At 41.1% G+C, this 27531-nt stretch overlaps 2 protein-coding genes and 1 long non-coding RNA gene across 3 annotated transcripts in view; 1 reads left to right on the top strand and 2 right to left on the bottom strand.

Moving 5' to 3' along the window:
• Positions 1 to 1152: 1152 nt before the first annotated feature.
• st14 (ST14 transmembrane serine protease matriptase) lies at positions 1153 to 24170 on the bottom strand. The gene is made up of 19 exons (XM_076109556.1): positions 24141 to 24170; positions 16405 to 16546; positions 15748 to 15908; positions 14882 to 14952; positions 14400 to 14572; positions 13649 to 13693; positions 12892 to 13120; positions 11505 to 11644; positions 11261 to 11364; positions 10749 to 10858; positions 10238 to 10368; positions 9632 to 9736; positions 6675 to 6782; positions 6236 to 6349; positions 5533 to 5652; positions 4886 to 5066; positions 3801 to 4069; positions 3088 to 3224; positions 1153 to 2947 (listed from the first exon to the last, which is right to left on the bottom strand). The coding sequence occupies exons 1-19, from the start codon at positions 24168 to 24170 to the stop codon at positions 2786 to 2788; spliced, it is 2532 nt and encodes an 843-aa protein (XP_075965671.1). The 3' UTR covers positions 1153 to 2785.
• Positions 7657 to 9180, bottom strand: LOC142969619 (uncharacterized). Its single transcript, XR_012959130.1, has 2 exons — positions 9063 to 9180; positions 7657 to 8693 (listed from the first exon to the last, which is right to left on the bottom strand). It is a non-coding gene; the product is annotated as an uncharacterized LOC142969619 (long non-coding RNA).
• Positions 24171 to 26035: 1865 nt separating the features above from the next.
• The window catches only part of aplp1 (amyloid beta (A4) precursor-like protein 1), a 31123-nt gene continuing 29627 nt past the window's right edge, over positions 26036 to 27531 (top strand). Inside the window, exon 1 of the mRNA XM_076109608.1 lies at positions 26036 to 26261. Coding sequence (XP_075965723.1) covers positions 26196 to 26261 — 66 coding nt within the window. The 5' untranslated portion in view covers positions 26036 to 26195. The remainder of the gene's footprint in view (positions 26262 to 27531) is intronic.

Here is a 27531-nt window from a genome sequence, read left to right as displayed (position 1 = left end):
GCAGGCTCAGGTGGGGAAAGACGTGTAAGGCAGTCCTAATATGGACCATACGCTCAAGTTTTACAACTCAATCAAATTGTCTCAATATGTTTACAAGAAACAGTACTACCCTGAAACACTAAGTATCTGTACAAATGGCGGAGCCCATACTTTCTCTCTGTTGCATGCAAATGATGTGTCTAGTGAAAATCTTCAGCGTTTTTAATTCATGTCCATTTCATGTTTGAGACATTGGTTTCTGCACCTGGCCCAGTTGCATTCCACTTCCTGGATGTTTCAGTATGCCTGTACTGCCATTTGTCTAAAAAGCTGTTACCAGGCAGCCTGATGAGAGCAAATGTCACCTAAAGTGAGGAGGCAAACATCATCGCTTGTCTTTATTTTTATATTTTATATAAGCCTTAATGTACAGCGTGTAAGCTGCTCTATTGTATCTTTATATACATATGTATCTATCTTGGATTTATTTGGGTCAATATATTTTCTTCTCTACGTTGTTCATCAATCACTGAATGCAGTTACTATGCTTTTTCTTTTTTGGAACACAACTAATTGCCATTTGTTTGTTCATTCTTTTAATAATGTATTAAGAATTTAATTTGCTAAAAATGAGCTATCGTTGCTTGTACCTTTGTACACATATTTATATTTAAATAAAACCATTTCCGATAAAGAACTGGCTTGTGTGAATTCCGAGAGTTAATCAACCTGGTTCGTAGCTTCATTGGGCATGGGGATCATCAACAAACAAAGCTTCCCATGTAGCAACAATGATGAATACATAGCAGCACTGTCTATGTTGATTTTCCTATTCCCCCAGTGGTGCGTTGCTTTTAATGAAGACAGATGAGATAGTGGAACCCCACTGTATGTGTGTGCACCTCCCGAAGTCAACGTGCCCATCTTGTAGGGTAATAGGATAGAGCTGTGACAAAGGCAGGTATTATTTGACAATATGAGCTCGTCTTGTCACCTCTGTTCCCCAGGTAGGCATGCTGCTCACGACGGGGAGGAGAGTAACATGCTCATTACAATACTACTGTGAGAGGGGACAAGGTCTCACAAGACATGCATTTATTATGCACAACATAATACAAAATGAGACCTCGCCAAAGACAAATGATACAGGTAATGCAATTAGGCACTGCAGAGTTAGATAAAAGATCTTTATTACTACAACTCGTTCGTATTAAAACATATAAAGACAGATTATAAAATATGTCCATATCCCAAATCACACTGTACAATGCTCATGAAAATATCTTCCATCTAAAAGTTGTGGCTTCTCCCTAATTTATGAAAAATACACATTTACGCTTGTATAGTTTGAGTGTAAAGCTCCATGGAATTAATAAGGGGGCCACTGAGCATTATCCTCAACAAATTTCTCCCCTTCAATAAATAACACTTTCGCAAATCTTTGGTTTGCTTATCCAGGATACAATATTTCCAGTATAAGTCAGAGATGAAGGCACACAGAGTAAAAGAAATCATCCAGTCAAATCTTAGATTTAAAAGTTGACCGAGTTGGTCATTACCAAAGAGAGGAAACTCTCATAGGGATAAGAACTCATTGCATATCCCATTTTGGCAACTCATTCACAGACCAGGCAAGGCCAGTGAGCCTAAGTCAGTATGTAATAGAAACACTGATCTAGTTCAGATCAACAAGAACTTAAAACAACTTCAGGGGCACTTCCGTATTTCCATGTCAGTGCCTGTTTTAGCCCACAAACTACAAATCTGGTATACTTAAAATTACTGTTGTGAGCTTTTAGATTGATTATACTTCTGTCTTTCATTGATTTTAGTATGGTATAAAAATGTCCCTGCATGGATTTGAACAACAGGTTGAGGTTTTTTATCTTAACTTCTATTACGGTAATGCTGATGTCTCTAAAAGTTCATATTTATACAATACTAATCAAATCTGAGACTAATGGCTGTCCGGCAGATAAAATGCTTTAATCAATCTGAAAACCTATGCTATGCTTCTATGCTGAAAATGGTCAGTGGTAATGTAGGAGTGTTTTGTGGCGAACAGGTTAAAACAGGTTATGTTTTAGGGTACCTTTTGATTGACAGGTCTCTACCTCGGTGCTGTCCAGTCTGAGACTTGTCAGTGTTTTTGTCTTATAACTTTAACCCTTTCACAGTGTGTTTTCAGTTCATGAAAGTTAATTTGATCGATTTTTGGTCGCCAAAAATGACATATTCAGCATTCGTTTGTACTTAGCTTCACCCGCTCATGTCACGTTGCAAAACGCAAAGATGGCGACCGCCAAAAACCAAGATGGTGACGACCAAAATGCCAAACTCCAGACTTCAAAACGGCAGTCCACAAACCAATAGGTGACATCCCGGTGACTACATCCCTCTTTTTATATACAGTCCATGGCTAAAACGAGAATTACGGTTCTTTAAAATACTTATACTACTAATAAAACCCCAAATTCACAGCCATCTACAGCATGAGCACACTGGCAAAGTGCAACATTCACTCTGCCCAAGAGGATGAAGGCATCTCACCCGTTTACAATTTACCTTTTTGAAAAACTGTGTAAAATGTTCAGTGTGTGGGAGGAGTGGGAAACTGGGAGTTGGTAACCAAATAAAGTGCTTTAAGTCATTCATGCGAGTGGTAACAGTATCCTCAGTCTGCTGCTCAATGAATACATCTTGGAGAGACTTGTCCTGAATTAGACTCAAATGTTCCGTCTCCAATATTTTTAGCACTATGCTGTTGATCCCCGCTCTGCAACCCTCCCTGTTCCTACTGACATCATCAAATCCCTGTCTCTGTCTTTATCCAGTCTACCAGCTTGGTGACGCGTGAGTAGACACCAGGCTTGTTCCGACGAGCGCAGCCCTCACCCCAGCTCACAATGCCGGCCTGGAACCACTTCCCACTCTCCTCGAAACACACCAGGGGGCCTCCAGAGTCTCCCTGGTGAGGATAGTATGGGGAGAGCGGTTATAAATTGGGTTTGGATGTGAGAGCGTGATAATTATACAAGTGCGAAAACCCATCTGTATCAGCCCTTTGTCCTTTTATTCTATTCTGGAGAACGTGTTGCTCGGTCTCACCTGGCATGCGTCAACTCCTCCAGCCAAGAATCCACTGCAGAGCATCCTGGAGGTGAGTTGGCCCTCCGTGACGAGGTTACATACTGTGTCGTTGATGATTTTCACCATTGCCTTCTGCAGCAGCTGTGTCTTTGCAGCTGCAAGAGCAGGACAAAGGGGACATGTGACCTCTGTGTTCATCATCAACATCAAAGGTGTTAATGGGCTGGAATAGAGTTAGCTAATGAAGGTTTAAGAGGCTTCCCAGGAGAGCCGACATCTGTCTTGATATATGGATATGGAAGAAGGCGTAATGCAATAGAGCAGATTTGAAAAAGATGAGAGAAAAGGGAGGGAGGGTTGAGCTGAAGAGAAGAAGTATGTCACGATGGGAAAGATAAAGAAATGGGTGGGACATTAAAGAGAGGAAGAATAAAGGATAGAATGAGAAAGAGATGAAGGGAAGAAGAAGGAAGCGGGCAAGGGGGGGGGAAGATGAAGGACAGAGATGAATAGCTCATTGTGAGAAGGATGGGGGAGGAGTGGGATGTCTTAATTTTGATGCGAGTTAGATATGCCAAAAGGAAAATTACAACTGTAGAGTGGGTCACACATAATCAAGGAATAACAGCAGAAATATTCAGAATTAGCATAATAATGAGTTACAGTGAAACCAACAATAAAAAAAAAAATGACGACGGGTCAACCCAAAATCACCAGTTCATGCATAATACCTCCTTCTCTTTGTGCGCCCCAGCCTGTGACCCAACAGGCCATGCCTGCAGGGAAGATGTGGGAGGAAGCGGGTAGGCAGATGGGTCGGATGGTGTTGGTGAACTCCAGCGGTTCGCTGAGCTCCAGCAGTGCAACATCATAGTCAAAGGTCATCTGGTTGTAATCCGGGTGGGAGATGATCCTCTTCACTGCTCTGCGCTGTACGCCACCCTGCTTGTACTGGTCCTGCATGCCACTGTAGCTTTGCCAGTTGGATGGTACATGGTTTCTGTGGTTGCATCATGGGGCAAAGGTTACTGTACACGTGGGAGCATATAACATCACGAACATGTGTACAACCTAATACAAGTCAACACAACAGCCCTTCAACCGATGCTAGTGTAAGGTTTCAGTTTTTGTTGAGACAAAATGATAAGAACCGCTTTCAACATGAAGCAATCCAACATCCTCTCCAAGAGTCTCAACAAAAGCATTACAAAAGGTAGTATTTGATTAGATTGTATTGGATTACATTTTCATAATAGTATAGTATAGTATAAAAATATTCAAAATGACATACTACTTGTGATGATATATGACCGTAAAGAAAATGCTTGCAAATTAAATATAATTCTATATATTTCTTTTTATAATCAACACCAACTGTAAATGGGTGAAAATGAACACATTCCCTTCTCAACAACAATAGATGTGGCTCAGGTCGAACAGCATGGTTAGTGCTCCACCTACAGGGCTCTGATGAATACAGCTCCATGCTTTCATGTACCCCCCCCAATGTTTTTTCAAAATGAACTATATCATATGGGGCTAATTTTCAGACTTTGCAATTTGTATATAAATGGTCCTCTGTTGTGCACAGTTCTTTTTTTCCAGCAGAATAAGTCTGAAAATATTGCATAACGAAATGTAATAAAAATGTTGTGATGAATAATAAAATCTAAAAGGGCAATAACAACAGTTTTACACTAAAATATATGAAAGGGAATCTGTTACATACATATCTATACATACAGACAGACAGCTAGATAGTGCAGTTCTACTCTGTACATGTGTATGCGTGTTATGGATGTAAAATGTGACTCACTGTGGGCTGTTGGTGACAAAGCAGTGGGAGGCCGAAAGGAGCCACTTCGCAGATATGACTGAGGCACCACAAACATGTCCATAGGTCAGGAAGTGAAGGCTGACCTGCCAGGGCCACTCCCCCATCTCAGCGTTCTGCCCTCCCACGATGCGGTTCAGCTTATAGGGCCTGGTGCCACAATCTGACATGTAAACAGTGAATATTATGAGGAAGGAAGGGCGTTGGATGGTGAGTGCAAAATACTAGGCGAGACTGGCATGCTTGATCAGAGGGGAAGATTAAATTGACTGGAAGCTCTCATTAGGCCGGACTTGGCTGTGAATGCTAGTATGACTCTTTGGAATCCTAATAAGGCACACTGGCATATTAGCTGATCAAAAAACAGTAAAAAAAAAAAAACACAGACACACCCTGAGGCTTAAATGGAGGAAAAAACAAAAACTTCAGAAATGACAGGAGCGGCTTTCAAAGACGAAGGAAATAAATAAATCAGTCAAGGCCGGAGGCTCTTTTCTAACAGACAGCCCAACGCGCAGCTCAACTGAGCTCTTCTATAATCTATTTTGAATGACATTGAAGAGATTAGATCCACTTGCAGCTGTTTTCTAATTGTAAAAATGCTAAATTTTTCCAAAATACTTTCTTACCACATTTGGCCTCATCGGAGTTATCAGAGCAGTCGTTAACACGGTCGCATTCGGCATTCACCTTGTTGACACAATCTGTGTTCTTACACTTGAAGCTGTAGTCAGAGCAGATGCCCGGAGCTACAAAGGGGTGGAAACAGGTCCCAAAATCAAAACACATAGCGTATTTCAATCAAAGCTTTAGGGCATCGCATAGTATTTTACTGGTTAAACTTAGCAATCAGCGAAGCTTCAAAGTGACGCTTGAATGCACAATGCATTGTGATTGAGGAGCAGATTGCATTGATTGGGGGTATTGATTGGGGTTGAGGTCTAATATCCCCCTTTATTCACAGAAGTGAAAATCAAAAGGAAATGCAAGGGAGTCTTCTGTGTGTGTGTGTGTGTGTGTGTGTGTGTGTGTGTGTGTGTGTGTGTGTGTAGGTGTGTAGGTGTGTGTGTGTGTAGGTGTTTGACTGAGTGAGTGAGTGAAAGGGAAATTGATAAAGAGTGAAGTGAAGAGTAGGGGAAAATGAGAGAGTGCTCAAATAACGTGAAAAATACTTTGAATCTTCAGTGCATCATCTTTGTAAAATTCTAAAACTTAACTGACGAAGGTTAATTGCTTAATGGTTTGTGTAACATACTTATGAATCATGTGGGTTCTTTTTTTATTTGCTTTAGTGCCGGACTAGCTGGGAAGCGAATAAATGCAGCCACTTACAGGTTTTACAAGAGGCCTCGTCGCTTCCATCTTCACAGTCCATCTTCTTGTCACACACAACATCCTGAGGCATACAAAGCCCGTCACCACAGCGCCACTCATTATCCCCACAACCTGATGAGGAAATCACAATGAAATAATCGTGAAAACTTGAATGAGGAGAAGACAAGCCAATATGTTTCAGAAGGATATTAGCAGTGCAGCTACAGTGGACATTAGCATCTGTCTCCATTTGTCTTGCGTGCATAACACATGATTACGCGTCTGGAGGGATGCTGAGCAAATTGGGCAAAAGCTTCAAATAAATTCCTTTACCGATAAAATAATGACTTCACACTGCCCAGAAGTCAGTGACCAGAGCATTAGTAGTCATGTACCTTTAACGTTAGCACAATTAGCATAGCATTAGATAGGGTTTGAGTGCCTTAGCAATACTTACTGCAGCTTTTCTCATCGCTCCCATCGCCGCAGTCGTTGACGCGATCGCACACCCAGAGATTTGGTTTACACATGCCATTGTCACATGAATACTGATCTTTGGCACACTCTGGGGTAATAGAAATGTCTTGTATTAGACAGTGCAACTGAGGAAGATGTACATGACTGATTTGAAAAAGGCATATTCACCAACGCAAATCACTGGATATAATTTAACCAGTCGATCAAAAGATAAATAGAGAAAGGGAATAGTTAGATATTTGGGAAAATATGCGTTTTCGCTTTCATGCCAAGAGTTAAATGAGAAGATCAATACCACTCTAAAGTTTGTAGGATAATAAATATGAGGCTACCACCAGCAGCCAGTTAGCTTAGCTTAGCACACAGACTGAAAACAGCTAGCCTTGCTTGACACAATCTCAATAATTAACACATCATATCTAGTTTACTTAATTTGTACTAGACCTAAAGTGTGAAAACGAGGTTGTGGTTTTTACGGGGGATTGTGTACGAGACTAGGGGAGAGCGGGGTAATGTGAGACACTTTTTACATTTGCTCCCCTCTAGGCGAGCTAAAATGATATACCAGTAAAATTTACACATTTCCCATTAATTCAGGATGTTTCCTAGCAATGGAAACGGTCAGAATGTCTTCAGGACAAAGGGCAGTGAAAATATGATTGTTTTTAAAAAAGTGGTCTTGTGTCTCACTTTACCCCAGCTTAGGGGTAAAGTGAGACAGACCAGAGAAATCAAGGGGGTAAAGTGAACCAGCTGGGGGTAAACTGATCCACTTACTTTTTCCACTTTAAAACTACCATAACAACACATGTTGTAACAGTTAGAATCCTGACAGCTAGATTGACAACCACACATTCCAAAACTAATATCGGACTAGTAACAGAATCATGGGGATTGGTCAATTAAGCACATTTTTTTTAAACACTTGAAAGTAACTCCGAACAAAATCATATACAACATAATATAATTCAAAATGTTTTAATTAACATTCAAATGACAGATAGAACCAGTTAGATTAGAACACAGTCATGGGACCATAATCAGAACCAGCTAGAACAGCCTGGGACTCAGAACACAGGACTAGACCCACCTGGATTAGAACATCAGCCTCATACTCTATAACAAGACCTACTCTACATTCCAGCCCTGAAGGTTACAGGGAAAGGTGAAGAGTTGCTCTCTCCGTGTGGTTCCTCCAGGCCTATTAGGTTGAGGCAGCTTCTTCACCACATCACCTTTAGGAACATGTGCCACATCATTTTCTTTTATAGCAAACGTGGGTCTCTCCCACTCTTTCTTGTTTCCCTGGATTCTTCTGAGGTTCTCCATAAAACATTTGCAACTAAAGAATTAATTCTGTCACCTGTCCATCACTACAGCCAGATTTTCAAATAACTCCCCCACTGTAGTTTTATTGAAGGCTGTAGCACTTCCCAGGGATGTTGCCTCCGGAGTTCGGACAGAGAGATGGCGACGTGCTAGGAAGCTGCCAAACCACTCTTCTCCTAAAGAGTAGAGAATTCATTATTATAAGATTTAGCTTTGTGGCAAGATCAGTTGGCCTAAGTTAACCTACAGAATCATGTGATCTCTTGCACACCCTAGCCTACCTGCACATTGTTTCTCTGTCCAATTGGCAGGGACAGGGATATAGTATTTCTCTGCGTATTCAAATGCCAGTTCACGGCACTTAACTGGAGCAAGGCCATGGAACTGGTCAGCTAGTTGTTTCAAGTGTTTGGCAAGCTCCTCCTCCATCTCATCTGTGAATATTCTCTTTGCCTCAGCTACTGCACCCCAGGCTACTGATTTTACTTCCCCTTTCTCTTTTTTCTTTATGAATCTTTTGAGGGTTGTCTTGTCAATATTTCTATCCCTTCCAGCTTTTCTTAAGGACTTCTTTCCTTGCATGACCTCAGCGGCTGCACTCTCCATCTCTGCGAGGGGTGTTTGGCCCCAGGTTGTCTTCCTGGTGTAGTTTCTTGGCATGATGGCTTTTCTACAATGTTTATGACATTAAAAATAAAACATATGTTATGTAATATTACACTAAAATATGTTTAAGACTAAACTTAACTTGTGCTTCATGGTGGGGTAAAGTGAGACAGTGTCTCACTTTACCCCACATCATTTGTCTCACTTTACCCCACAGCTACTATTTTAGAAAAAACAACATCTCTTAGCAATTCAGGCTAATCTTCAGCTAGCATCAATCACATGGTTTTATATGTTGGAAGTTCATCAACATGTATGCTATAAGTTTTTCTACCTGAATCAATTTGCTTTGACACAACAGTTGATTAAGTTCACAGCAAGAAAATTTACTTTTACATGCAAAAAACACATTTTTGTGAAAAAACATACTTACCACAGCACCAGCACCAACTTCTCCTTCATGGCAAGGGGGGAATGGGAGGGGCTTGAAAACATAATGGTCACATGACCACAAATGTGTTCCTTTGCCTAGATACAGGGGGTGTCTCACATTACCCCGCTCTCCCCTATATCTTGGCCGTTTGCCGTGAGTAACTTCCTGGAGCCTGGCAACCTCACAATAACGACAAGACTCCAGGAAATCACTGAGCCCAACCAAACAATAGACTTGTATACAGATGTAGCCGCCATAAAACGACACCTCATCGTTTTTACTCTTTAGATTTTGTTACCTTTGGACAGAGCCAGACTACTTATTTCCTCCTGTTTCTAGCCTTCATACTAAGCTAAATGGCTGCTGTCCGAAGCCTTACTGTAAATTTAACAGGCAGTTATGAGAGTGGTATTGATCTTCACATAATTCACCTCTCGCAAATAGGAGTATTTGCCAAAATGCGCAACTATTCCTTTAAGGGACTGAGAGGAGGATATAGGGGAGTGGATAAGAAATGAGGTGGAGGGGGGGAGACAGAAGAAGTGCAGTTGGGTCGAGGGGGAACTTACTGCACTTTATCTCGTCACTCATATCACCGCAGTCGTTCCAGCCATCACAATGCAGCGCATTCCCGATGCACATGCCAGAGGCGCAGGCAAACTTGTTGGGGCAAGCTGGTCACAAAAACAGAGAAAAGAGAAAGGGAGCAGAGAAAAAAAAAAGGAGAGAAAGAAGAAGAAGAAGATGATAAATTGACCGAGAGGGAGTGACAGTGTATGTTCTCAACATCCATCATGTTGCCAATGCTTGTCCCTGTTGATCAGAGCAATTATAAATCCATTTTGGTCAAACTGGGAGACAACATAAAGAGCGGAGGGTATTGAAAGTGGTGTGCTCCTGACTGACAGTGGCAAATAAAATGGACCAAATAAACAAGCTCTCTAATGATTAGTCTAGCTCTTGAGTTTCACTGCTGCAGTTTCTGAGCCTCCATCACTAAACAGCTCATTTGACTGTCAGTCAGCTGCCGTCTCATAGTCTCTCTGACAACACAGTTACTCCCTCTGTCTTGCTCTGTTAATGGCAGGCTATGAGTGTCACAGTCACGACGCAACATTCCACCAAACTCGCCAAGTGTCGCATAAACATGGGTGTGAAACAGACTTTTAACTCACGGTTTTTGGGATCGTAAGCGCTGTAGGTGGCACTGAAGCCTTTGTCAGTGTAGGACTCGTCAGAGTGGAAGCTCACATCTAGGACGTTGGTGCTGCTGGTCAGATCCAAAGAGGACATTTCTCCACAATACCTGCAGAACAATGTTCAAATGAAAATTCAGGTTTATGGTTTTCATTTTTGCAGTTGTAGTGGTTATGATGACAATATGCTTACTGAAGTAATGCCAACATTAGAGTAAAGGGCAATATCACTACAAATATGTCCAACAGGGCAAGAAACACGAGCAGTCAGACAACATGTAAACAAAGCAATAGTTTAGTTTAGTTTTATTTGGAAGTAAAACTGCAAGTGAGAGTAACTTAAATTGCACAGGAAAACTGTGTGCACGCACAAATACTACAAGTACAGTGGGTCAAAGTTGGACCAAGAAGTCAGTCTGTAAACTGTGATGGATGTTAACAACAGACGGTTTCGGGAAGCATTTTTCAGTTAAATGAGTTTAAGTCTTACTTTCTGCCCATAAGCTCCACATAGTCTTTATGACACACACGGAGGTCCACCCCAGGCTCTTTCATGCGGAACATGGTGAACTTCACGCGCACCTTATTGCCAGCAGGGACCTACAGCACAGAGGAAGAGCTGATTGGTTCATAACAACCTTACTTACCATGCATGTCACTCCTCTACCTACAGACCAAGACATGCATCTGTATCCCATGTAAATGCAAGACGACAAGTTCGCAACACACCCAAACAGGCTGTGGGTGCACACATGCACAACGACACGCACTCACACACACCAGCAAACAAAACCAACACACAAAACACTGCGGCTCAGCTAGAGCTGCGGCAGCAACAGCGGTCTGACAGATGAAGATAGAAGAGGTACTGAACAGCTTGGCTTCTATAGTGCTGCCTCAGCATTCCTCTCGTGGCAGGCTAAGGATGGAGGAGGAGGAGGAGGTGGGTGGAGGGGTTTCAGGTAGAGGAGGGGGCCCTGGGAGAGGAGCAATGTTGCAAACCTCGATGGTCCACTTGCAGTCCACTGCAGGAGGATAGAAGCTGGGGTGAAGGGGGGAGGTGAAGACTCCTTGGTTTTCAGAGAGGACACCACCACAGGTTTTAACTGAAAAGAACACTTCATATATTTACATTCAAGCATGACATATTATAAATCATTAATGGGTTCAAGTATAAACAGAACTAAACAAATCAAGGTAAACCAACGTAGAATATGATGGTTAGTGCCATGAATGCCTTAATTACCTCTAGACCTGGGGATGGCAGTATACTGTGCCTCAAAGCCAGGCTTCTGGACATTAGAATCAGTAATGAAATTAATCAGCATGATGTTGCCGGATGATGTAACCTCCAGAGGGTTGGAGGGGGGTCTCTGACCACACTTCCTGCGAGAAAAGGATGAGTAGTCAAGCAAGATGGTGCACAAAGAAAGAGGTGTTTGCAACAAACTGAAGTAAATACAACCATAAAGTATGAGCTGAACGTCTGATGCATTTACTGAACAGAGTTTTGCTCTTCCTGAGGGAACTCAAATACAGCTAAAATTCTTTTTCATCAGAAGCAGTAAAACATCAATTCAGCAAACAAATTTGAAAATAAATCAATATATAAGCAGAGAGAGGTAGAGAAAGAGATAAATAAGGAGAGATGTGCCAGCACTAGATAGAAATTGTTTCAGCAGGGTTTCAAAGTCAAACATTAGTTACATTAGCAAAAAGTTCCAATACTGCTGGCGGCAGGTGTAAATGACGCTGCAAGAGCAGTAATACATCCACCTCTTGTAGAATAATGTCATTATAGAGTATTGTATTATGGCTCTCATAAACCTCATGTCACCTTGGATAAAGCTGATCGCTCAATAGCTTTATAAAAAATGTATGCATCTCTTGGTAACGCATATTTGTTTGGCAATGGTTTCCGAGTTTGAAATTGCCTGCAGCTACAACTGGCGTTTCATTCAGGAGGCTGTAGTTCAGAATCATAACCCTCCCCCATAGACAAAGTGCAATTACACACAATGGTGCAGCAGGATTCAGGTTGGCACCCTTCACAAATTTTGAAAGCAGAGGTCTTTTTGAGCCAACTCAATCTCACCGAGGTCTCAAAAGTTAACAATAAAATATGATGCAGCGTAAAGGCTTCAGTGCCAAAAAAAAAAGAAAACGAAAGCTGTAATCACAAATGCAGGGAAATGGTATGAAGTGGAACATGTTTTTCACCCACATCAAACAAGCTTTGACTCCTAAATCCCTCTGCAACATTGCAGTCAAGTGATTCCTAGTGGTTGTCCTCTGGGAATCATGCAGAACTACATTTCCCCTCTCTCTGATCATCAAGCTAAATAAATGAGACAAATGTTGGTTGAGCCCTATTAAACAAACCCTGCTACCAAGGTTCAAGGCAAAATGAGAATATGATTTTTGTCACTGTGGAAGCAAAAATGAATGAATTTACTGGTCTCAAAGGAGATGCATTAGTGCAAGTAATACTGCACGACATACCGCAAGTAAGTAGTACGATAGTAAAACCATGATCCATCCATAAAGATTGTATTTCATAAAAGCATCAGTGTGTCTTGTGCCATGACTAACATGTCTCCCAAACTGGGTGGCCATTCACAGCCCTGACTTACTCTGTGATGGCCTGAGAATCATCTGGACTCAAAGAGTCAAAGATGGAGACAAAATCATCAGAGCAGTCATCCTCGATGTGGAAAGAAGGGAAAGAGACAAATATGGCTTTGTCCTCTGGAGCACGGATCTGCCACTGACACCGAGACTTGGGCAAGTAGCCTTTAGGGTACCCTGGTGACGAAAATATTTTTGCCTTTTCTTCAGCCTCCAGACGGTAGAAACACTCGTCTGGGGAAAAACAACATTGGTTATATCATACAGTGAGCATAGATGAGTAACTTGGCAAAAGCAGAAATTTAAATCTGATCATCATGTTCTATATCTTTTTCTGCTTATTTTAACTTTTAATTTTCTTTAAAATATTGACTGTAAAGGTTGCGTCTTTTATGATTTTCCTTGCAATCATTTTTAATTATGCATATGAATGACAGCATTACAAATGACACATTTTAATAATATGTAAATCACAAGTTCTTCCATCCTTCATGTTATAGATCACAGATTCATGCAAGGATAGCAGAGCTACTATGGTAATGTAATGTACTCTAATCATCCCAAGGTAATAAATCAGCAGACAGTGTCAAAGAAATGTGTCGGCATAGTGACTGACTTCCTCCGGCCTGATATCGGGTTCTCAACCTCTGACAAGAGCAGCACATGTACAGTACAGGCCAGCCATTCGTTACAGACTGGCAGGAGGGTGAGCATCTAGCCAGCTGGAAAATTACAACTACTAGTGATTGAAATGGGACACACTGTACTCACTGGCTCTGGGGTTCCTGGCCATGCGAGGATCTGTGACTGGAGACAGTGAGGGAGGGGGGGGGGGGGGGGGGGGCAGAAAGGTAAGAATGGATCGCTAATGTTAGGAAGCTTATAGGATTTGATGCATGAGCCTAAAATATGTGGGTTGCACATTTTCTGTTCAATTTCCCTGCGGCTAAGGGAACTGGTGATGGTGTGAAGCTCTTTCTGCTCCATCTCACCTTGCCCTACAGCAGCATCCCATACATCTCTGTCTAACTATCTGGGACAGCAACATCAAATTATAACCACAGAAATCATTTTAAAAGGGACCAAAACCACTGAGTCACAGGGCCAGCGCTTGGCAGGTGGCCAGGATGTGGACAAATGCAATGTGAATGCTGAGAGGACAGAAGGAAGAAAAATGGCCGTCTCAAGCCAGGCCAGAGCCCAGCTAATACCATTAGAGGATCCAAACAGCATCAAATGTGCAATCTCAGATGCAGCACAAGCAGAGAGGTCTGGTTTATCTGCTATCATCCTATCAGCACAACTCAGAGGAAGCTCCTTTAATACAAATAGAAAGTATACAGAATACCAATGCTGATGGGAGATGACAATTGCCTTATTTAGATCTGTATTCACAGAGGTTCATTTTGCTGATTGTCAAATGTCATATTCTGAAGCCAGCAGCAAACTCCTTGTCCCCATCTTTTGGCCCCTTGGTGTGAAGCCCCTCCCCCTTGGCCCTGGTGGTACTTACATGAGGCGGTGACCTCACTGATCTTGATATCACTGCCGCTCTGCATGCTGCGCTGCTCCTTTAGGCCAGTCTCCAATGATTCCAACACCCGCTCTTCTGAGAACTCCGGCACGACCTCCAGGTCTTCGACTGGAATATCAAACTGGGACCAATAGTAGGCTATCACACCCTCACTGGTGTAAGCAGGGATAAGAGAGCAATGGATGGATTGTGTGAAGGAAGAGCATAAAGACACCCTTCAGTAACAAGCTTCAACATTCAAGAAGAAGCAAAGATTAGTGGAACATGGGTGATTTGGATTACTGTAAATAAACAAAAAGCCAACTCCTTGTGATTTCCTACAGAAGAACTTCACAACCCACTACAGTACACTGCTATACACACATGATCAGCAGACCTCATCTAACCCTGATTTTGGCTATTTTAATAAACGCAATCTGTTCAGCACAATAGAAAAACTAGAAATCAAGATCTCACATTACCTGAAAGCAGAGATCACAGACTTAGTGTGGTATTTTTCGAGGAGTGGATCTTTCTTGTAGTTTTCCTTGAGCTGTGTAGAGAAGATGTATTTTAACTGAAGAGAACATGTTCAAGATTTCCGCTTGTCTGCCTAAAGACAAAAGTACAAATTAGCATGTTAACATAAAAAACGCTTTCCATGAAAAGCACACAACACTGAGATTCTCAATTAACTGTTTTGCCTTCAGCTGCAGTGAGCTGCGAACTGTATCAGGCTGCAGTCATACTTTGTGGTCTTAAATGCGGGTCTACCATACATTCAGCCTAGCATTGTTTGCTTGAAGGCATAATCTCCAGGTTGTACTTGTTATGTGAACAGTAACCTAGATCTGAAACTACTCCTCAAAAGCTGTCCTTTCTGTTGTGCACAAGTGCAAAACTAGTTCACCCTAAAGCTTTTCCCCCAATCATCTAGTCATCTAATAGTCCAGCTCCACTCTAAACCTCACCCAACCCCCTCACTTCTGTAGCTTTACACTGAGAAAGGGTGCACTTGATGGGATTTGAGTGAGGTTTTTTTAAACTATCAACATGCTTCTAAGTGCTGCAACAAACATCTCTGCCTCCAATAATGGGAGACGCTTTTGAGGGATTTACTAAGAGTATGTACTGCGTTTTATTCCTCCTACACAACTGTGCCTTCAGCAGTTTCTGTGCATTGAGAGGGGCATTCTCAAAAGCATTTCCATGATGCCAAACAACTAATCCTCAGTGAGGGAAGGGAACTGAGTGCAACACTTTGCTAAAATAGTTAACACTAAAACAATCTAGATGATACAAAGGGAACAAAATTAGGAACGTCATCTTTTTTGCGAGTCAAACTTACAATTGCCTCCAGGTTGACCGCCAAATTCTCAAATTCCTTGCTGTTGGTGTTCTCCAGCTTCACGTTATACGGTACACCAACCAGCTTCATATGCCCACTGAAGACCTGCGCTGATGGGCCAAGCCGCTGACTAAGACTGGGTTCTGAATCAGCATCTTTAACTTAGGAGGGGAGAAGCAGATGAGAGTTAAGTGTTTGGTCAACAAAGCGCTATGAGATAGCTGCCTCTGATGAAAGAGACACCACTTAAAGTAGTACAGTGTGATGTCATATCGAGCAGACAGGCTGTTTATCACGACTTCAGAGGCCGTTTTATCAGACCCTGTATAAATGAAAGGAAAGCTGTGCCACAGACAGAAGTTGGAGCAGTCAAATAGGCCAACACTAATGGGAAATTACAAAGTGCAAACAAGTCACTCATATTTCAAAGAGCTGTGCCTTCACAGCAAGAGGGAATTATCCACTTTGGAGTTTCTGATGTTGTGCCTGGCAGTAACTGATGTTAGAAATGTAAATATTAAGAATTTCTTATTTAATTCCATTAAGAATAACCTTGATTTATGTACAAAAATGTCCAACATCCCAACACATATAAAAGCCTAGTTCTAGTTCTTTACTTGGATGATATAGAAAAGGAAAGCTGTCAACTATACTCACATACAAACAACCAAACGAGCAACGCTGCAACGGCCGCGAGGATGAGAAACGCCACAATAACCCCGATCAGAATGCCGAACTTCCGCTTTGATGACAACTTCTCTTTGTTGGTTAAGAAGTCAACCCGCTCGTGATTGTGACCCTGATGCAGAAAAAGAGAGAACAGAGTCAGCACACATACAGCAAGTGTGCCATGTTCTGAAAGCAGATAGCATTTACTTTGATTACATGGTGAACAACAGGGAGAAGTGTTTTCCTGCAGTCTAACAGTATTACAGTAACACCATCTCTGCTTTTACTCAAACCTTAAAATAGACACCCAATTATTCTACAAGGATTGGGTCATCAACAATAGTTTGACTAAACAAATCACATTTTCTCCTCATAGATAAAATAAGCAATGCAGGGTAGTTAGCTGGGAACCTCCAAAAAATGGGTTTGCTTATTTGCATCTACAGATCACAATTAGGCTGCAAGTAACATTGATTGATCGATTAGTTGTTTTGGTCGAGAAAATGGTGAAAAATATCAAGCCCAAGATGACTTCCTCAAATGTCGAGAGGAGTAAAGAAGCTGGAATTATAGAATTTTGCCTTTTTTTTTCTTAAATAATTACTCAAACCGATTGACTATCAAAATAGTTGCCGGTAAATTTAATTAAACTGATCGTTTATACAATTATTATAAATGAATTTGTTTGAAATGGTAGGATAATGATGTCGGCCAAATGCCATCATCAGATGGGATTTATATGCAGCTAAAATTTGAGAAACAACCATATAAACACACTAATCCTTTTTTCTCTCCTAGTCTAGGACTGAATTTTAGTAGGAAAATATCTTCTGTTATCAGGCTAACAGAGAGATCAATCAGTGTAATCGAGGTTGGCAGAGTTTGTCCTCGAGGGACAGATTATTTGCAAAATGGTGTAAAACTAACAAAAATAGCCTTACTTTTCAATATTCAAACCGTTGAACTTAAACAGGAAAACAGGAAAAAAAAAACAGGATATGAAACTACTTTCCAAAAGTGACAAGTTCAAACAAGCAAGTTAGGCATATGTTGGCACAAAAAAAAAAAAAAAAAAAGAAACTGGCAAAACCTGTTCAGTAAATGTGACAAAGCTCCCACACTCATACCTTCACATCGCTTGTGGAGATTATGAGCTTGCTGCTTTAGGCTGTATGAGTATGCGTGTCTGTCGATACTGTGTGTGTGTGTGTGTGTCTGTTGTTGAGCCATTTCAAGTGGGTGGACTGAGAGAAAGGTTTCAGGCCGGTTAGTAATCAACACACAATGAATTCAGTGCCTGTAGCACATGAGTGAAGAAGCCCGAGTGCCATTAGGGATGGAGAATCACTTTGGTATTAAATCAATTTGTCAGATGTGCTGCCCCTTAAGATGGGGGCTCAATTACATCAGTCTAGATGATAACTCATGGCAATTAAGGCCTATTCTTACCCAGCTCGGGCTTCCACACATGCTTTCTAATTGGAATCTCTAACAGCAATCATGGGCCAGAGAGAGGGGAATCATTGGAGATGGGGTCAGCAAGTGCTCCAGGGTCTCTCTCTATCAGTCACCCTGATCACAGTCCAATAAAACCATTACATGCTCTTCATCATATCCCATTCTTCACTCTTAGATACTACTATCCCATTTTAACTATGTGTAGCATTGGTAATTAAATACCAGCTCAGTGTGTTAAAGGGGAAGTAGTGCTGCCTGACTCAACACTGGTTTATGAGGAAAGGCCACAACATGCTGATGCAAACTAAAACAAAATGTTAATGTTTGACAAGAACATAATCTAAACTGCTGGTAAACATTCTGCAGTCAGTTGCTGCAGAGCATTTCTAACCAGTTTGACAAGCGGGAAGTTAACATTGCTTTGAGGTGTGGTTAAAGAAAAAAGAAGAAAACCTCAAGCACAGTAACAAATGTCATTTAAACACTGGTTGTTATTGACATGATTTTTCATACCAACCCAGATTTCTTGTCAGCATATAAATCAGAGATGGAATATATTGTAATGTATGATACTAAACTCCTGTAAACCTCTTAGCTACTTATTATTTCTGTTTACTGGACTGTACACATTTAGATTCTTTGAGTAATTATATTAATTTGATGACTGCATTTACAACATAACATGATATCAAAGTATGACTCTGCTGGTAATAAATATTCTAAAACCTTGATTTGACAATGACAAGGGGAAATGATCGAGACACTCTGTCATGATGGTGACCTTAAGTTTCAATGCTCAATAAATCAAACATCAATATGTAATTCTACAGAGCACAGGGCTGCAAAAACCTCAAAGCCTGGAGCCCAAACAACATTAGTCATGTGGATTATTTTGTTTCACATAAAATAGAAAGAGAAACTGCGAGTAATAAAGAGGAAACGAGAGTCGACCGGAAAAGACTCGAAGTGATTAAAACCTCGTGTTTTGGCCAACACATAGACAGCTATTTTATGTAATATGTACTTAAGTTGTGCAATATTTGACATTATGAAGTGCTGTGTTAGTGTCCTTAGTAAAATAAATAACGGTCTTAGAATACAGATTTTTACTAGTATGATACTGCAGTGAAAGAAACAGTGTGAAACTGCTGTGTAAGTCAGTTCGGTATCTCTGTGTGTGGGTTAACATAACTTTTGTTTTTTTTTTACCTTTGCCCAATTATCTCCTAAACTGTCCTCCTGTGTTCACGTCGGGTGGCTATAGACTCCCAAGAGCCTCCTCCGATGCACACAGAGATGTGCCTGGCAGCCTCTAATTTTACGTTTTAAGCGTCTCCTTTCTAATTTCTTTGAAAGAAATCTACCGTATACCTTTTCTCTCTATTGAAGCATTTAACAGTTTAGTCAAAGTGAGTAGGGGACATTGTACACATGGTAATTATGGTTACAGTGATCGAACGGGTCATGAGGACATGTCCCAGTAGGAGAAGCACAAGTGTAAATAATCAAATGAATGATGGATGAACAATGAATTCCCTTCAGCTGCTTCAGTCCTGGTATTGTGCATGTTGGCTCACTGTCACAACTTACCGGGACACTTGAACAGAACAAAGTTATCATTAATGCTAGTAGTAACACCAGTGCTCTTCTTACTGTGACAAATCAAAAAGGCCTATGGGCTTCTTTTTCATTGTTTCGGCAAATCAGTCAGTGAAGACCTGCCTCCTCCTAAGGCCAGCAGCAATTCCACAGATCAGTCTCACACCCCTCGTCATAACTGTGTGTGACCCGCCTGTTTTGTAAACCTCCATGTCTGTTAAGACAGTTGCAGCCTGATATTCTTTCTCTGATTAGTTGACTATCTTACGGAAGCCCTATAGGGGGCAAGCGAGACAATAACAACTGATCCATTTTCTAAGTCTTTTCTCTCCTTTGTTGATTACTTAAGAACAAGTGGGGGAAAAAAGCTTTTTCCAGGATAATCTTTCTTACATTCATCCTTAAAACAGCAAGAAAAGAAAGTTTTGGCAGATTTTTTTTATATTTTGGGGGTCAGGAACATTTTAGACACCGAAAAGAAAGGCTCGCCATACTTAAATGGATATTGTTGTTATTTTTAGGCAATAGATTTTGCTGCCACTGTCCGTAACTTGCTTTGCTCCCAGTCTGATTTACCAAACTGGGGGCGTGCCGACCAACATTTACTGTAGCTCATACACTGACTAGTGAGGGAAACCGGGATGCAATTAAGAGACTCGGGATGTACCCTTAGTCATTCTTCGTCCTTGTCAAAACCTGGCACCTACATTACCCATGATGCAACTCAACCACCGACTACCTGCGAATGTAGCCTGGAGTTGCTTTCGCCTCAAGCAGAGATGAGGAGCGGGCTACGGATGTCTGATAACCTCACTTATTTCTAACCCCACACCCCCAAGATTTCTTCACTTTCAACCTAAGTAGTGTTAAAGTGACATCACTTAAGGACATTTATCAGATTTCATACAACTTTTTTCACATATGCAGGAATATCCCCCAAGACCTGTAAACAGACTTTGATGTGTTAAATCAGTGGAGTCCCCCTTTAAAAAGCTCTCATATGCCTTCCACGCACCTTCCAGCACTGATCAGTCTTACCCCGACAAACCAGCCTGAAGACTGCAACCACAAGGGACCATCAAATAGCTGCACCAGCCAATCAATGCAATTTAGGCTTCAGTGGCCTCATATTTACTTTTGGTAAACAAACACCTACACATGCCTCTCACTTGACAGCAGCCCTAAGCACACATTTAGCAGTTAGCCGCTTGTAGTGCAGAATCAGTCAGGTGGCTGTGAGTGCAGAGGAGCTACAGCCTTGTGGCATACTACCACCTTACTGCTCAAAGTGGAGCTAAGCGGAAGAATGGGAGCAAATCAACAACATCCAAAGTATTGTGTCTTCCTCATTACATAAATGAGGAAGACTAAATGAAGGACACTGCTGCTGCCCTTATATGGAAGCAGCCTGCTTCAGTTTGTGCACACAGATCTTATTTTACGCAAAGTTGCAGACAGGTGCACTGGCCAAAACTGTAAAGCCCGGACAAAGTGCAAACAAGAACCTGAGTGAAACTTAATATAACTCGAAATAATCAATTTTTGTCAACTGTTATCACTCAGTAGAGTCAATAATTAGAGATGTGACGTTAACATCGCATACTTGACTTTTGTTGCTCAGATTCAACAAAACTGCCCTTCAGGTGTGGCCTGAAATGCAAGAGGAAGAATTATTTATTGACAACTCCACTAAGTCTCCACATAAACGGAGAGCAGACTGACTCACAGTATTCCCATTAGATCCCGTATCTAAGACTGAACTCACTGTCTGCGAGTAATCAAATAATAACAAAGGAAGAAATGTTCATTTCCCAACAGTTTTACTCGTACATCTTATGTAATTTAAAACGAGCATCTCTCCCTACTTTCAGATTCACAAAGGCAAAAGGTGTGGCATGACAACCTTGGTACTTAAACTAGTAGTATTTCTATTAAATACATTTGCTTTTTTTATACATAAGACAATAGTTTTACTGGTTCTTAATTCATACAAAAATGCAGCTAAATATTTTCTTGAGAATCTGTAATAGTAAATTTCTACGTAGTATATATTTCTACTTACTTAGTATACATTTCTTCTCAGTATTCATGCATAAGTACTTCTGCTCTGAACTCTGTTGAACTTCAGCAGGTCTCTGTTGTGCAAAAGAAGAATTCACCGTTGCCTGTGTTGTATGAGAATGTTCCGCCGCCAAGGCCGCCTGGCCGTTTGTTTGTCAGTGTTGTTTCTATCAGTCTAAGACCAAACTGTCTGCAACACTGGCCCCCATCTTTGCTCCTTCTGTATAAAGAAAGCGCGCTCACTTTACACGGGGTTCTTCCTCACTGAGACTGGACGCATTCTGTTGTGATAATTGAACCTTCTCTGCGCAGAGAATAAATACTCAAAAGACAACCTCTGGTATTCTTGATTTAAGCATTAAAAGACTCACGCAAAGCAGGTATGGGATATCTTCCACCACACATCTCACACACCTTTTCCAAAATGAAATATATAATGTTGAAAAAAAAAAAAAGAAAACAGTACTTGTTTACTTAGTTTGTTTTGTCATGTCTCCGAAGCAGCAGGGAGGGGTCAAGTAAGGACATGTTTGGCAATTCTCTTGTGTCGAATACCTTACAGTGTGGGCACCCTGCCGTGTATGAGCTGGGAGAAGGCTCTGATAAATATGGATTTTAATAACAAGCTACTGTTTTTTGAAGTTCTTGTTGATGTCACACCAACTTAAGAAAGAAAAGAGTTTATTTTGCCTGAATCCTGTTAGTGTTTGCCCACGTTTTTAGCAGAACCCATACTGATACATCGCAGTATGTCTTTCCCCAGGGGTTAGGACTGTTTTCATGAAGCTGTCAAATAAAGGTGGTAGAGAGCCGGTGAGTTTCAGCAGCACTGACCAAAGCCTTGTAACCATTAATAGGTCCCTGCAGAGTGAAGTTCACCTTTACCTGTCAGACACTATTTTCAGCCCACAAGACTGGATTATGTAGTAACAAGAACTGTATGGATATGTACATAATGTATGCATGTTCCAGGAGAATTTGACCTATAATATTACACTACATAAGCTATTTTCTTTATTCTGATTTAAGTTAACACTTTGGTTGATCTAAAATAACTGTGGCAACTTGTTTATGGCCTTTATTGCCCAAACAAACAAATACACTCAGAAGCTTCTTTTTCAATAATAAATCACTGCAATTCACCACGAAATATACCTGTAGTTGATGTACACAACACTGAGGCTACACAGTTCTTCGGTTTGGCTGTTGATATTTTGGAAAAGTAAATAACATTCAACCAAACTTAAAAAGGAAAAACAATGTCTACCCATAAAGTTGACAAAAACAAACAAAAATCAGCAATGCAAATATCAACAATTAATAGTGACACTGTTTGTATTGACTTTTTTTTAAACTTAGTTCAGGAACATGGACCATGCCCTCAACACAGCTCAGTTCCTCCGCACAAAGTCTCTCTCTCTCTCTCTCTCTAGCTTCCAAAGAGACAGCTCCCACTCTACATTCCCCCAAGTTCCCGCCAGCCATCGGGCACCAACGGTCCCCCATCGCTCGCCCAACCTTTGTTCTACGATCTTCTCTACCCTCCTCATTTCTTCTTCCCTACACCCCTTCATCCCTCGACCCTACCCCTTCATCCCTCGACCCTACCCCTTCATCCCTCGACCCTACCCCTTCATCCCTCGACCCCTTCCTAAATCTAACAATAATTCCATCACGCAATAAACCTCTTGAAACTCGTATTTTTATTGCCGTGGTCCTTGTTAATGAACTGAGGTTTAGGCCTCTCTGTCTTTCTGCATGACAGAACAGAGATCAACCCTTCTTTGTATAATAATTTACCAGATTCAGACCACAAGCGATGATGATATGATAAGTGGTAGGTTACAAAAATAGGTCACACAGCTTTAAGAATTCTTCTCAAAAAATTAAACGAGCAATTATCATGTAAAACAGTAAACATCAATGTGAAATCAGCAAGTAGCATTTAAGTTTGATGATGACATATCTGCCTTTGTGACTGAAAGTAATTACTATGTTTTTTAAATGGTATGAAATGCAAAAGAAGAATAACTTGGAAATAAAGTATGGAAAAAAAAAAGATTCTGCAGAATAGATCATATAATTACCCTCATTTAATATTCAATTTAGTATATGATATTATTAGTTGATTAGTATTATGTCCTTTCTTATAGTAATGTAGATGGAAATAAACAAAGAAGACGTTTGTTCTGAAAAATGTTCACTTCCCACATCATGCTACCATCAAATTCAAAACTTTCCAGTCAGTCAGTCTTTGTTTGGCAGCAGACATGCATTTTGGCAACAACACAGAGAGAAACGCCATTATTAACAAGTGTTCCTGACTTTATCATTCATTCAAACATCCATAATATAGTGAAAACTCCATTCTAGTATCAGTGTTGATCCTGGAATGAAAACACACTGATGATCGAATACAGAAACGTTTTCAAAGGCCAAAGTATCTGGGTTTGAAATGGCTGTTACATGAAAGCCTAATTAATCCGACACAGACAGAAAAACAGATCCAGGCCCAAAGCAAACAATCTTTGGGCATGCAGTATGTGTCTTTGAGGGAGAAAACAACGCACACTGTCATTGACACGAGCATAATGTTAAATTTGAACCAAACTTACGTCATATCTGCTGGAATTCATCTTCCAAACGCGCTATAAACAGAGCGTTGCAAAGTTATGAATCCTGAATTCTAAAGTGTTTTCAATGGATGTGCGCGTCGTTCAATTTAAATCCAGCTGTCAGTGGGTCTCTTCCTGTATCGTTGCGAGCTGTGAATGCTGACACACCTCAAACCGACCTCTTCCTTACACACCTCTGATATAATCCACGCCCAGAATACCTGCTGCTGCTGCTGCACTGTAGACGTCAGTGGGCAAAACCACACTACTGTTCTTAAATGACCTGTAAGACCACTGTCATGGCACCAACTAATTACCCGTAAGTCTTCACTGACTGATAAAAATGGTGCAGGGGGACGTTTTAATCAAACACCTGCTGCTCCGTTTGGAGACTTCCAGGCACGTAAGAGGACGTTGTTTTGTCCTTTACTATCGTAACGTGTGTTCCCCCTGCTGACCAATTGCGGATGTTGCTGCCAAAAACCCAGAAAACAAAAATCACATAATTGACAGTAATAAGTGTAAAACAAATCTTGGAATAAGTAACATTCTAACAATAGAGTGATGCTTTACAGTTTTTGGGTATTTCAGATTTAAAGAAAATAAAAAAAATGTACAGTATATAAATAAAATAGAATGGTATTAAATTAAATTAACAACAGTGTAGCGGTGTTGTAGTCAATTGAAGGATGATCTGACCAGAGGTGATTTATATAGAGTCGTATAGCAGTGGGCAGGAATGTTCTCCTGTATCGGTCCTTGTGACAGCGGAGCTGGATGAGTCTGTTGGAGAAAGTGCTCCGCTGTCCCTGCATATGGTGGAGACGGTGATCCGGGTTATCCAATATAATCATTTCTTCAGTGTTGTTCAGGTTGTGGCCACATCAGTTGTGAGCAGTTACACCAAAAAATATGATTCCCTCTCAGATTGTTTCATTAGAAGAATTCTGAGAGGCTATAATTGCGCAAGAAAAAAACTACAAAAAAGAAAAGTCTAAGTAAATAAATAAATATTACAATACCAGTGTATTTGGTGCACATGTCTAAATGAACGGAGTAAGACAACAGTTCTATCTTCATGAAGTTTATAATGTTCAGATTTGGTTGAAACTTCTTTTGAGAGCTCAAGATTTAACTTTCTGATCATTTTGGCAGCTACAGATATAGTGCTGTTGAAATATACCACGCTATACAGAGAGGTGTTTCTAATATTTTGTCCACCCCATTCAGATCAGGGTATACATAGAAACACTTAGTGTGATGCATGTAGTTTATTGCAGGACTGTTGTATTAGACTGCATTAGTTCTACTTAGCTGTTCATGATGAACTGGCAACTTTATGTATCTTTTTTTCTTTCTTCGCTTGCACCTCGTGACCCCTCAAATGTATTTCGGCAATTTATTACATTCGATATATTTATTCAAGCTAAAAAAAGTTAACATTTTGAAATGAAAATGTCTTGAATATTCATAGATTCTGGATCATCCAATGGGTGTGAATGAGTATAGGTGCAGCTTTAAGAATATTTAATTGGGTAATTGAGCTATTTTGTAGTCTTAAACGTTGTGTTGGAGGGATCTTTAGGAGTTTTATTCTTTATGGTATCAACGACTATTCCCCATGGGATGTCATACAGTCAGTCTGTTTGCTCAGTTTGAAACAAAATAAAGATGTTCATTTCATTTTCATGGTAGATTCTCCCTTTAAACAGACGCAGAAAATCAGCAGGCGATTCCTGCCGTGCATTCTCTATCCAACACCACCAGATGTCTCTCTTCCCTAATCCATCGCGAGGACGCCATGAGTAAACTCTGATAAATACCCGCAGAAACAGGGCTTGGTTCTGTCACGCCTCATCCACATAAAATCCCAGTCTGCCATTGGAGAGCCCGTCGGCAAGAGCGAGCAGGACTCAGACGCAGGAGATATCGCAGGAAGGCGCAGACGAACGCAGTGTCCATCACTTCTGCTGATGTAACAGACAGCGTCTGGTGGAGGCAGTTATTTAACAAAATATAAAAAAAGAGACAAAAGAAGGAGAGAAAATGGGACATACCGCAATACCTATATTGATGGCTGTGTTGTCCTACTGCGTGTGGGGAAACGTCGAGGTAAGAGCAATCTGAACGATTTGTTTCGATGGCGCATTGCAATATTGCTGTCTGTTTAGCTAAATGTCGATGTGGTTGTGTTATAGTTCACGTCGACATCACACATGCCACGCACACAGCTGCCTCTATCTCCATATTGCTGACACGCAGCCTTATCTAGGGCAGGTTTAATTTGTAAATGCATCCTCGCGCTCTGTCTTGTGTCAACAAGAGTAATGGCACACAGCGGCAACGAAAATGCAGGGATAGTGAGGGTTTTTTTTTAAATGCAAATGCAGCAATAACACATGTATGGAAGCTGATATTCCAGGACGTAAATATGAGAGGCTTCATAGAGATGTGGTTTAAAGTGTATTCTGCTCACTGCATCAAGTCTGGGCCTGTATTTGAAATGAAAAATGTCACAAAGGCCCTTTGCTCTGTTGAAGGATGGAGATCATATCCCCTACTCATTGCGTCCCATCTGGCCTTGTCAGAGGAAGAAATCAGCTTGCATCCGTCCTTTAGAGGAGTGGTGCAGCTCCGGAGCAGGATGGAGTCATGCATATTCAATTGCTGTTCTGTGTTACATTTGGTCGTCATGACAGCACACTAATTAGATTAGAAAAAGTCCCAATTTAATCTCACAGTGAATCAGGCAACGTCCGATTTTCAGCGGATGGTCTTCTTTCAAATACCTCTATTTCTAAATGATGTTGCCGTGAAAATGCATGTGAATAAACTGATCGTCCAAGAGGGGGGCGACTTTGATATATCATTGGTCATAGAGTGCGATACAGAGTACACTACCAATGAGAGGTACAGGTCATCCTATTGGCATCTGTCTCCATCAATAGCGAGAAGATAGTGAAAGTCTCTGGTAGAGAGCGACAGATCAATGGGCCGCCAGCTGCTTCCACCTCCCGGCTGTCTCATCACGTCTTGCAGCAGACGCACAGTTTGATGGACATACCCATCACCCCCCCCCCCCCCTGTAATAGACCTGAGGCATGAATTCAGGTTGGAGCACGGGCATTTGTGTGCAGGAGCAAGATGGTGCTGGATGTGAGCTTGAGTGTGGAGGGGGGAGGTGGGGGATGAGTCATGACGTCCAAGCTGGAGCTATGGTTCAGGTCAAACGTACTGTTCCACCTGGAAATGAAGAGTGAATGAAGCCGCAGTGTCGGAGATAGAATATTGAGCATCCTGACTGTTCGTTCAAGATCTCCCTGAGTTCCTAAGAGGCTTTGAGAGATGTTTATTTATTAGCCATCTTCCACAGTAACAGTCA

The sequence above is a fragment of the Anarhichas minor genome, unplaced genomic scaffold, assembly GCF_050575085.1.
Source record: "Anarhichas minor isolate MPS153535 unplaced genomic scaffold, ASM5057508v1 ptg000041l, whole genome shotgun sequence".
NCBI classification, from domain to species: domain Eukaryota; kingdom Metazoa; phylum Chordata; class Actinopteri; order Perciformes; family Anarhichadidae; genus Anarhichas; species Anarhichas minor.
Note: the sequence above shows the minus strand (reverse complement) of the source record. Positions and strands in the feature narration are given on the sequence as shown.

Coding starts and splice junctions, on each gene's coding strand:
- st14 (XM_076109556.1), bottom strand. CDS start 24,170: ATGAATTCCAGCAGATATGACGTAAGTTTG. Junction 11,365..11,504: donor TGCCATCCCCAGGTCTAGAG/GTAATTAAGGCA, acceptor TGTTCTTTTCAG/TTAAAACCTGTGGTGGTGTC. Junction 5,653..6,235: donor CGAGGCCTCTTGTAAAACCT/GTAAGTGGCTGC, acceptor ACCCCTTTGTAG/CTCCGGGCATCTGCTCTGAC.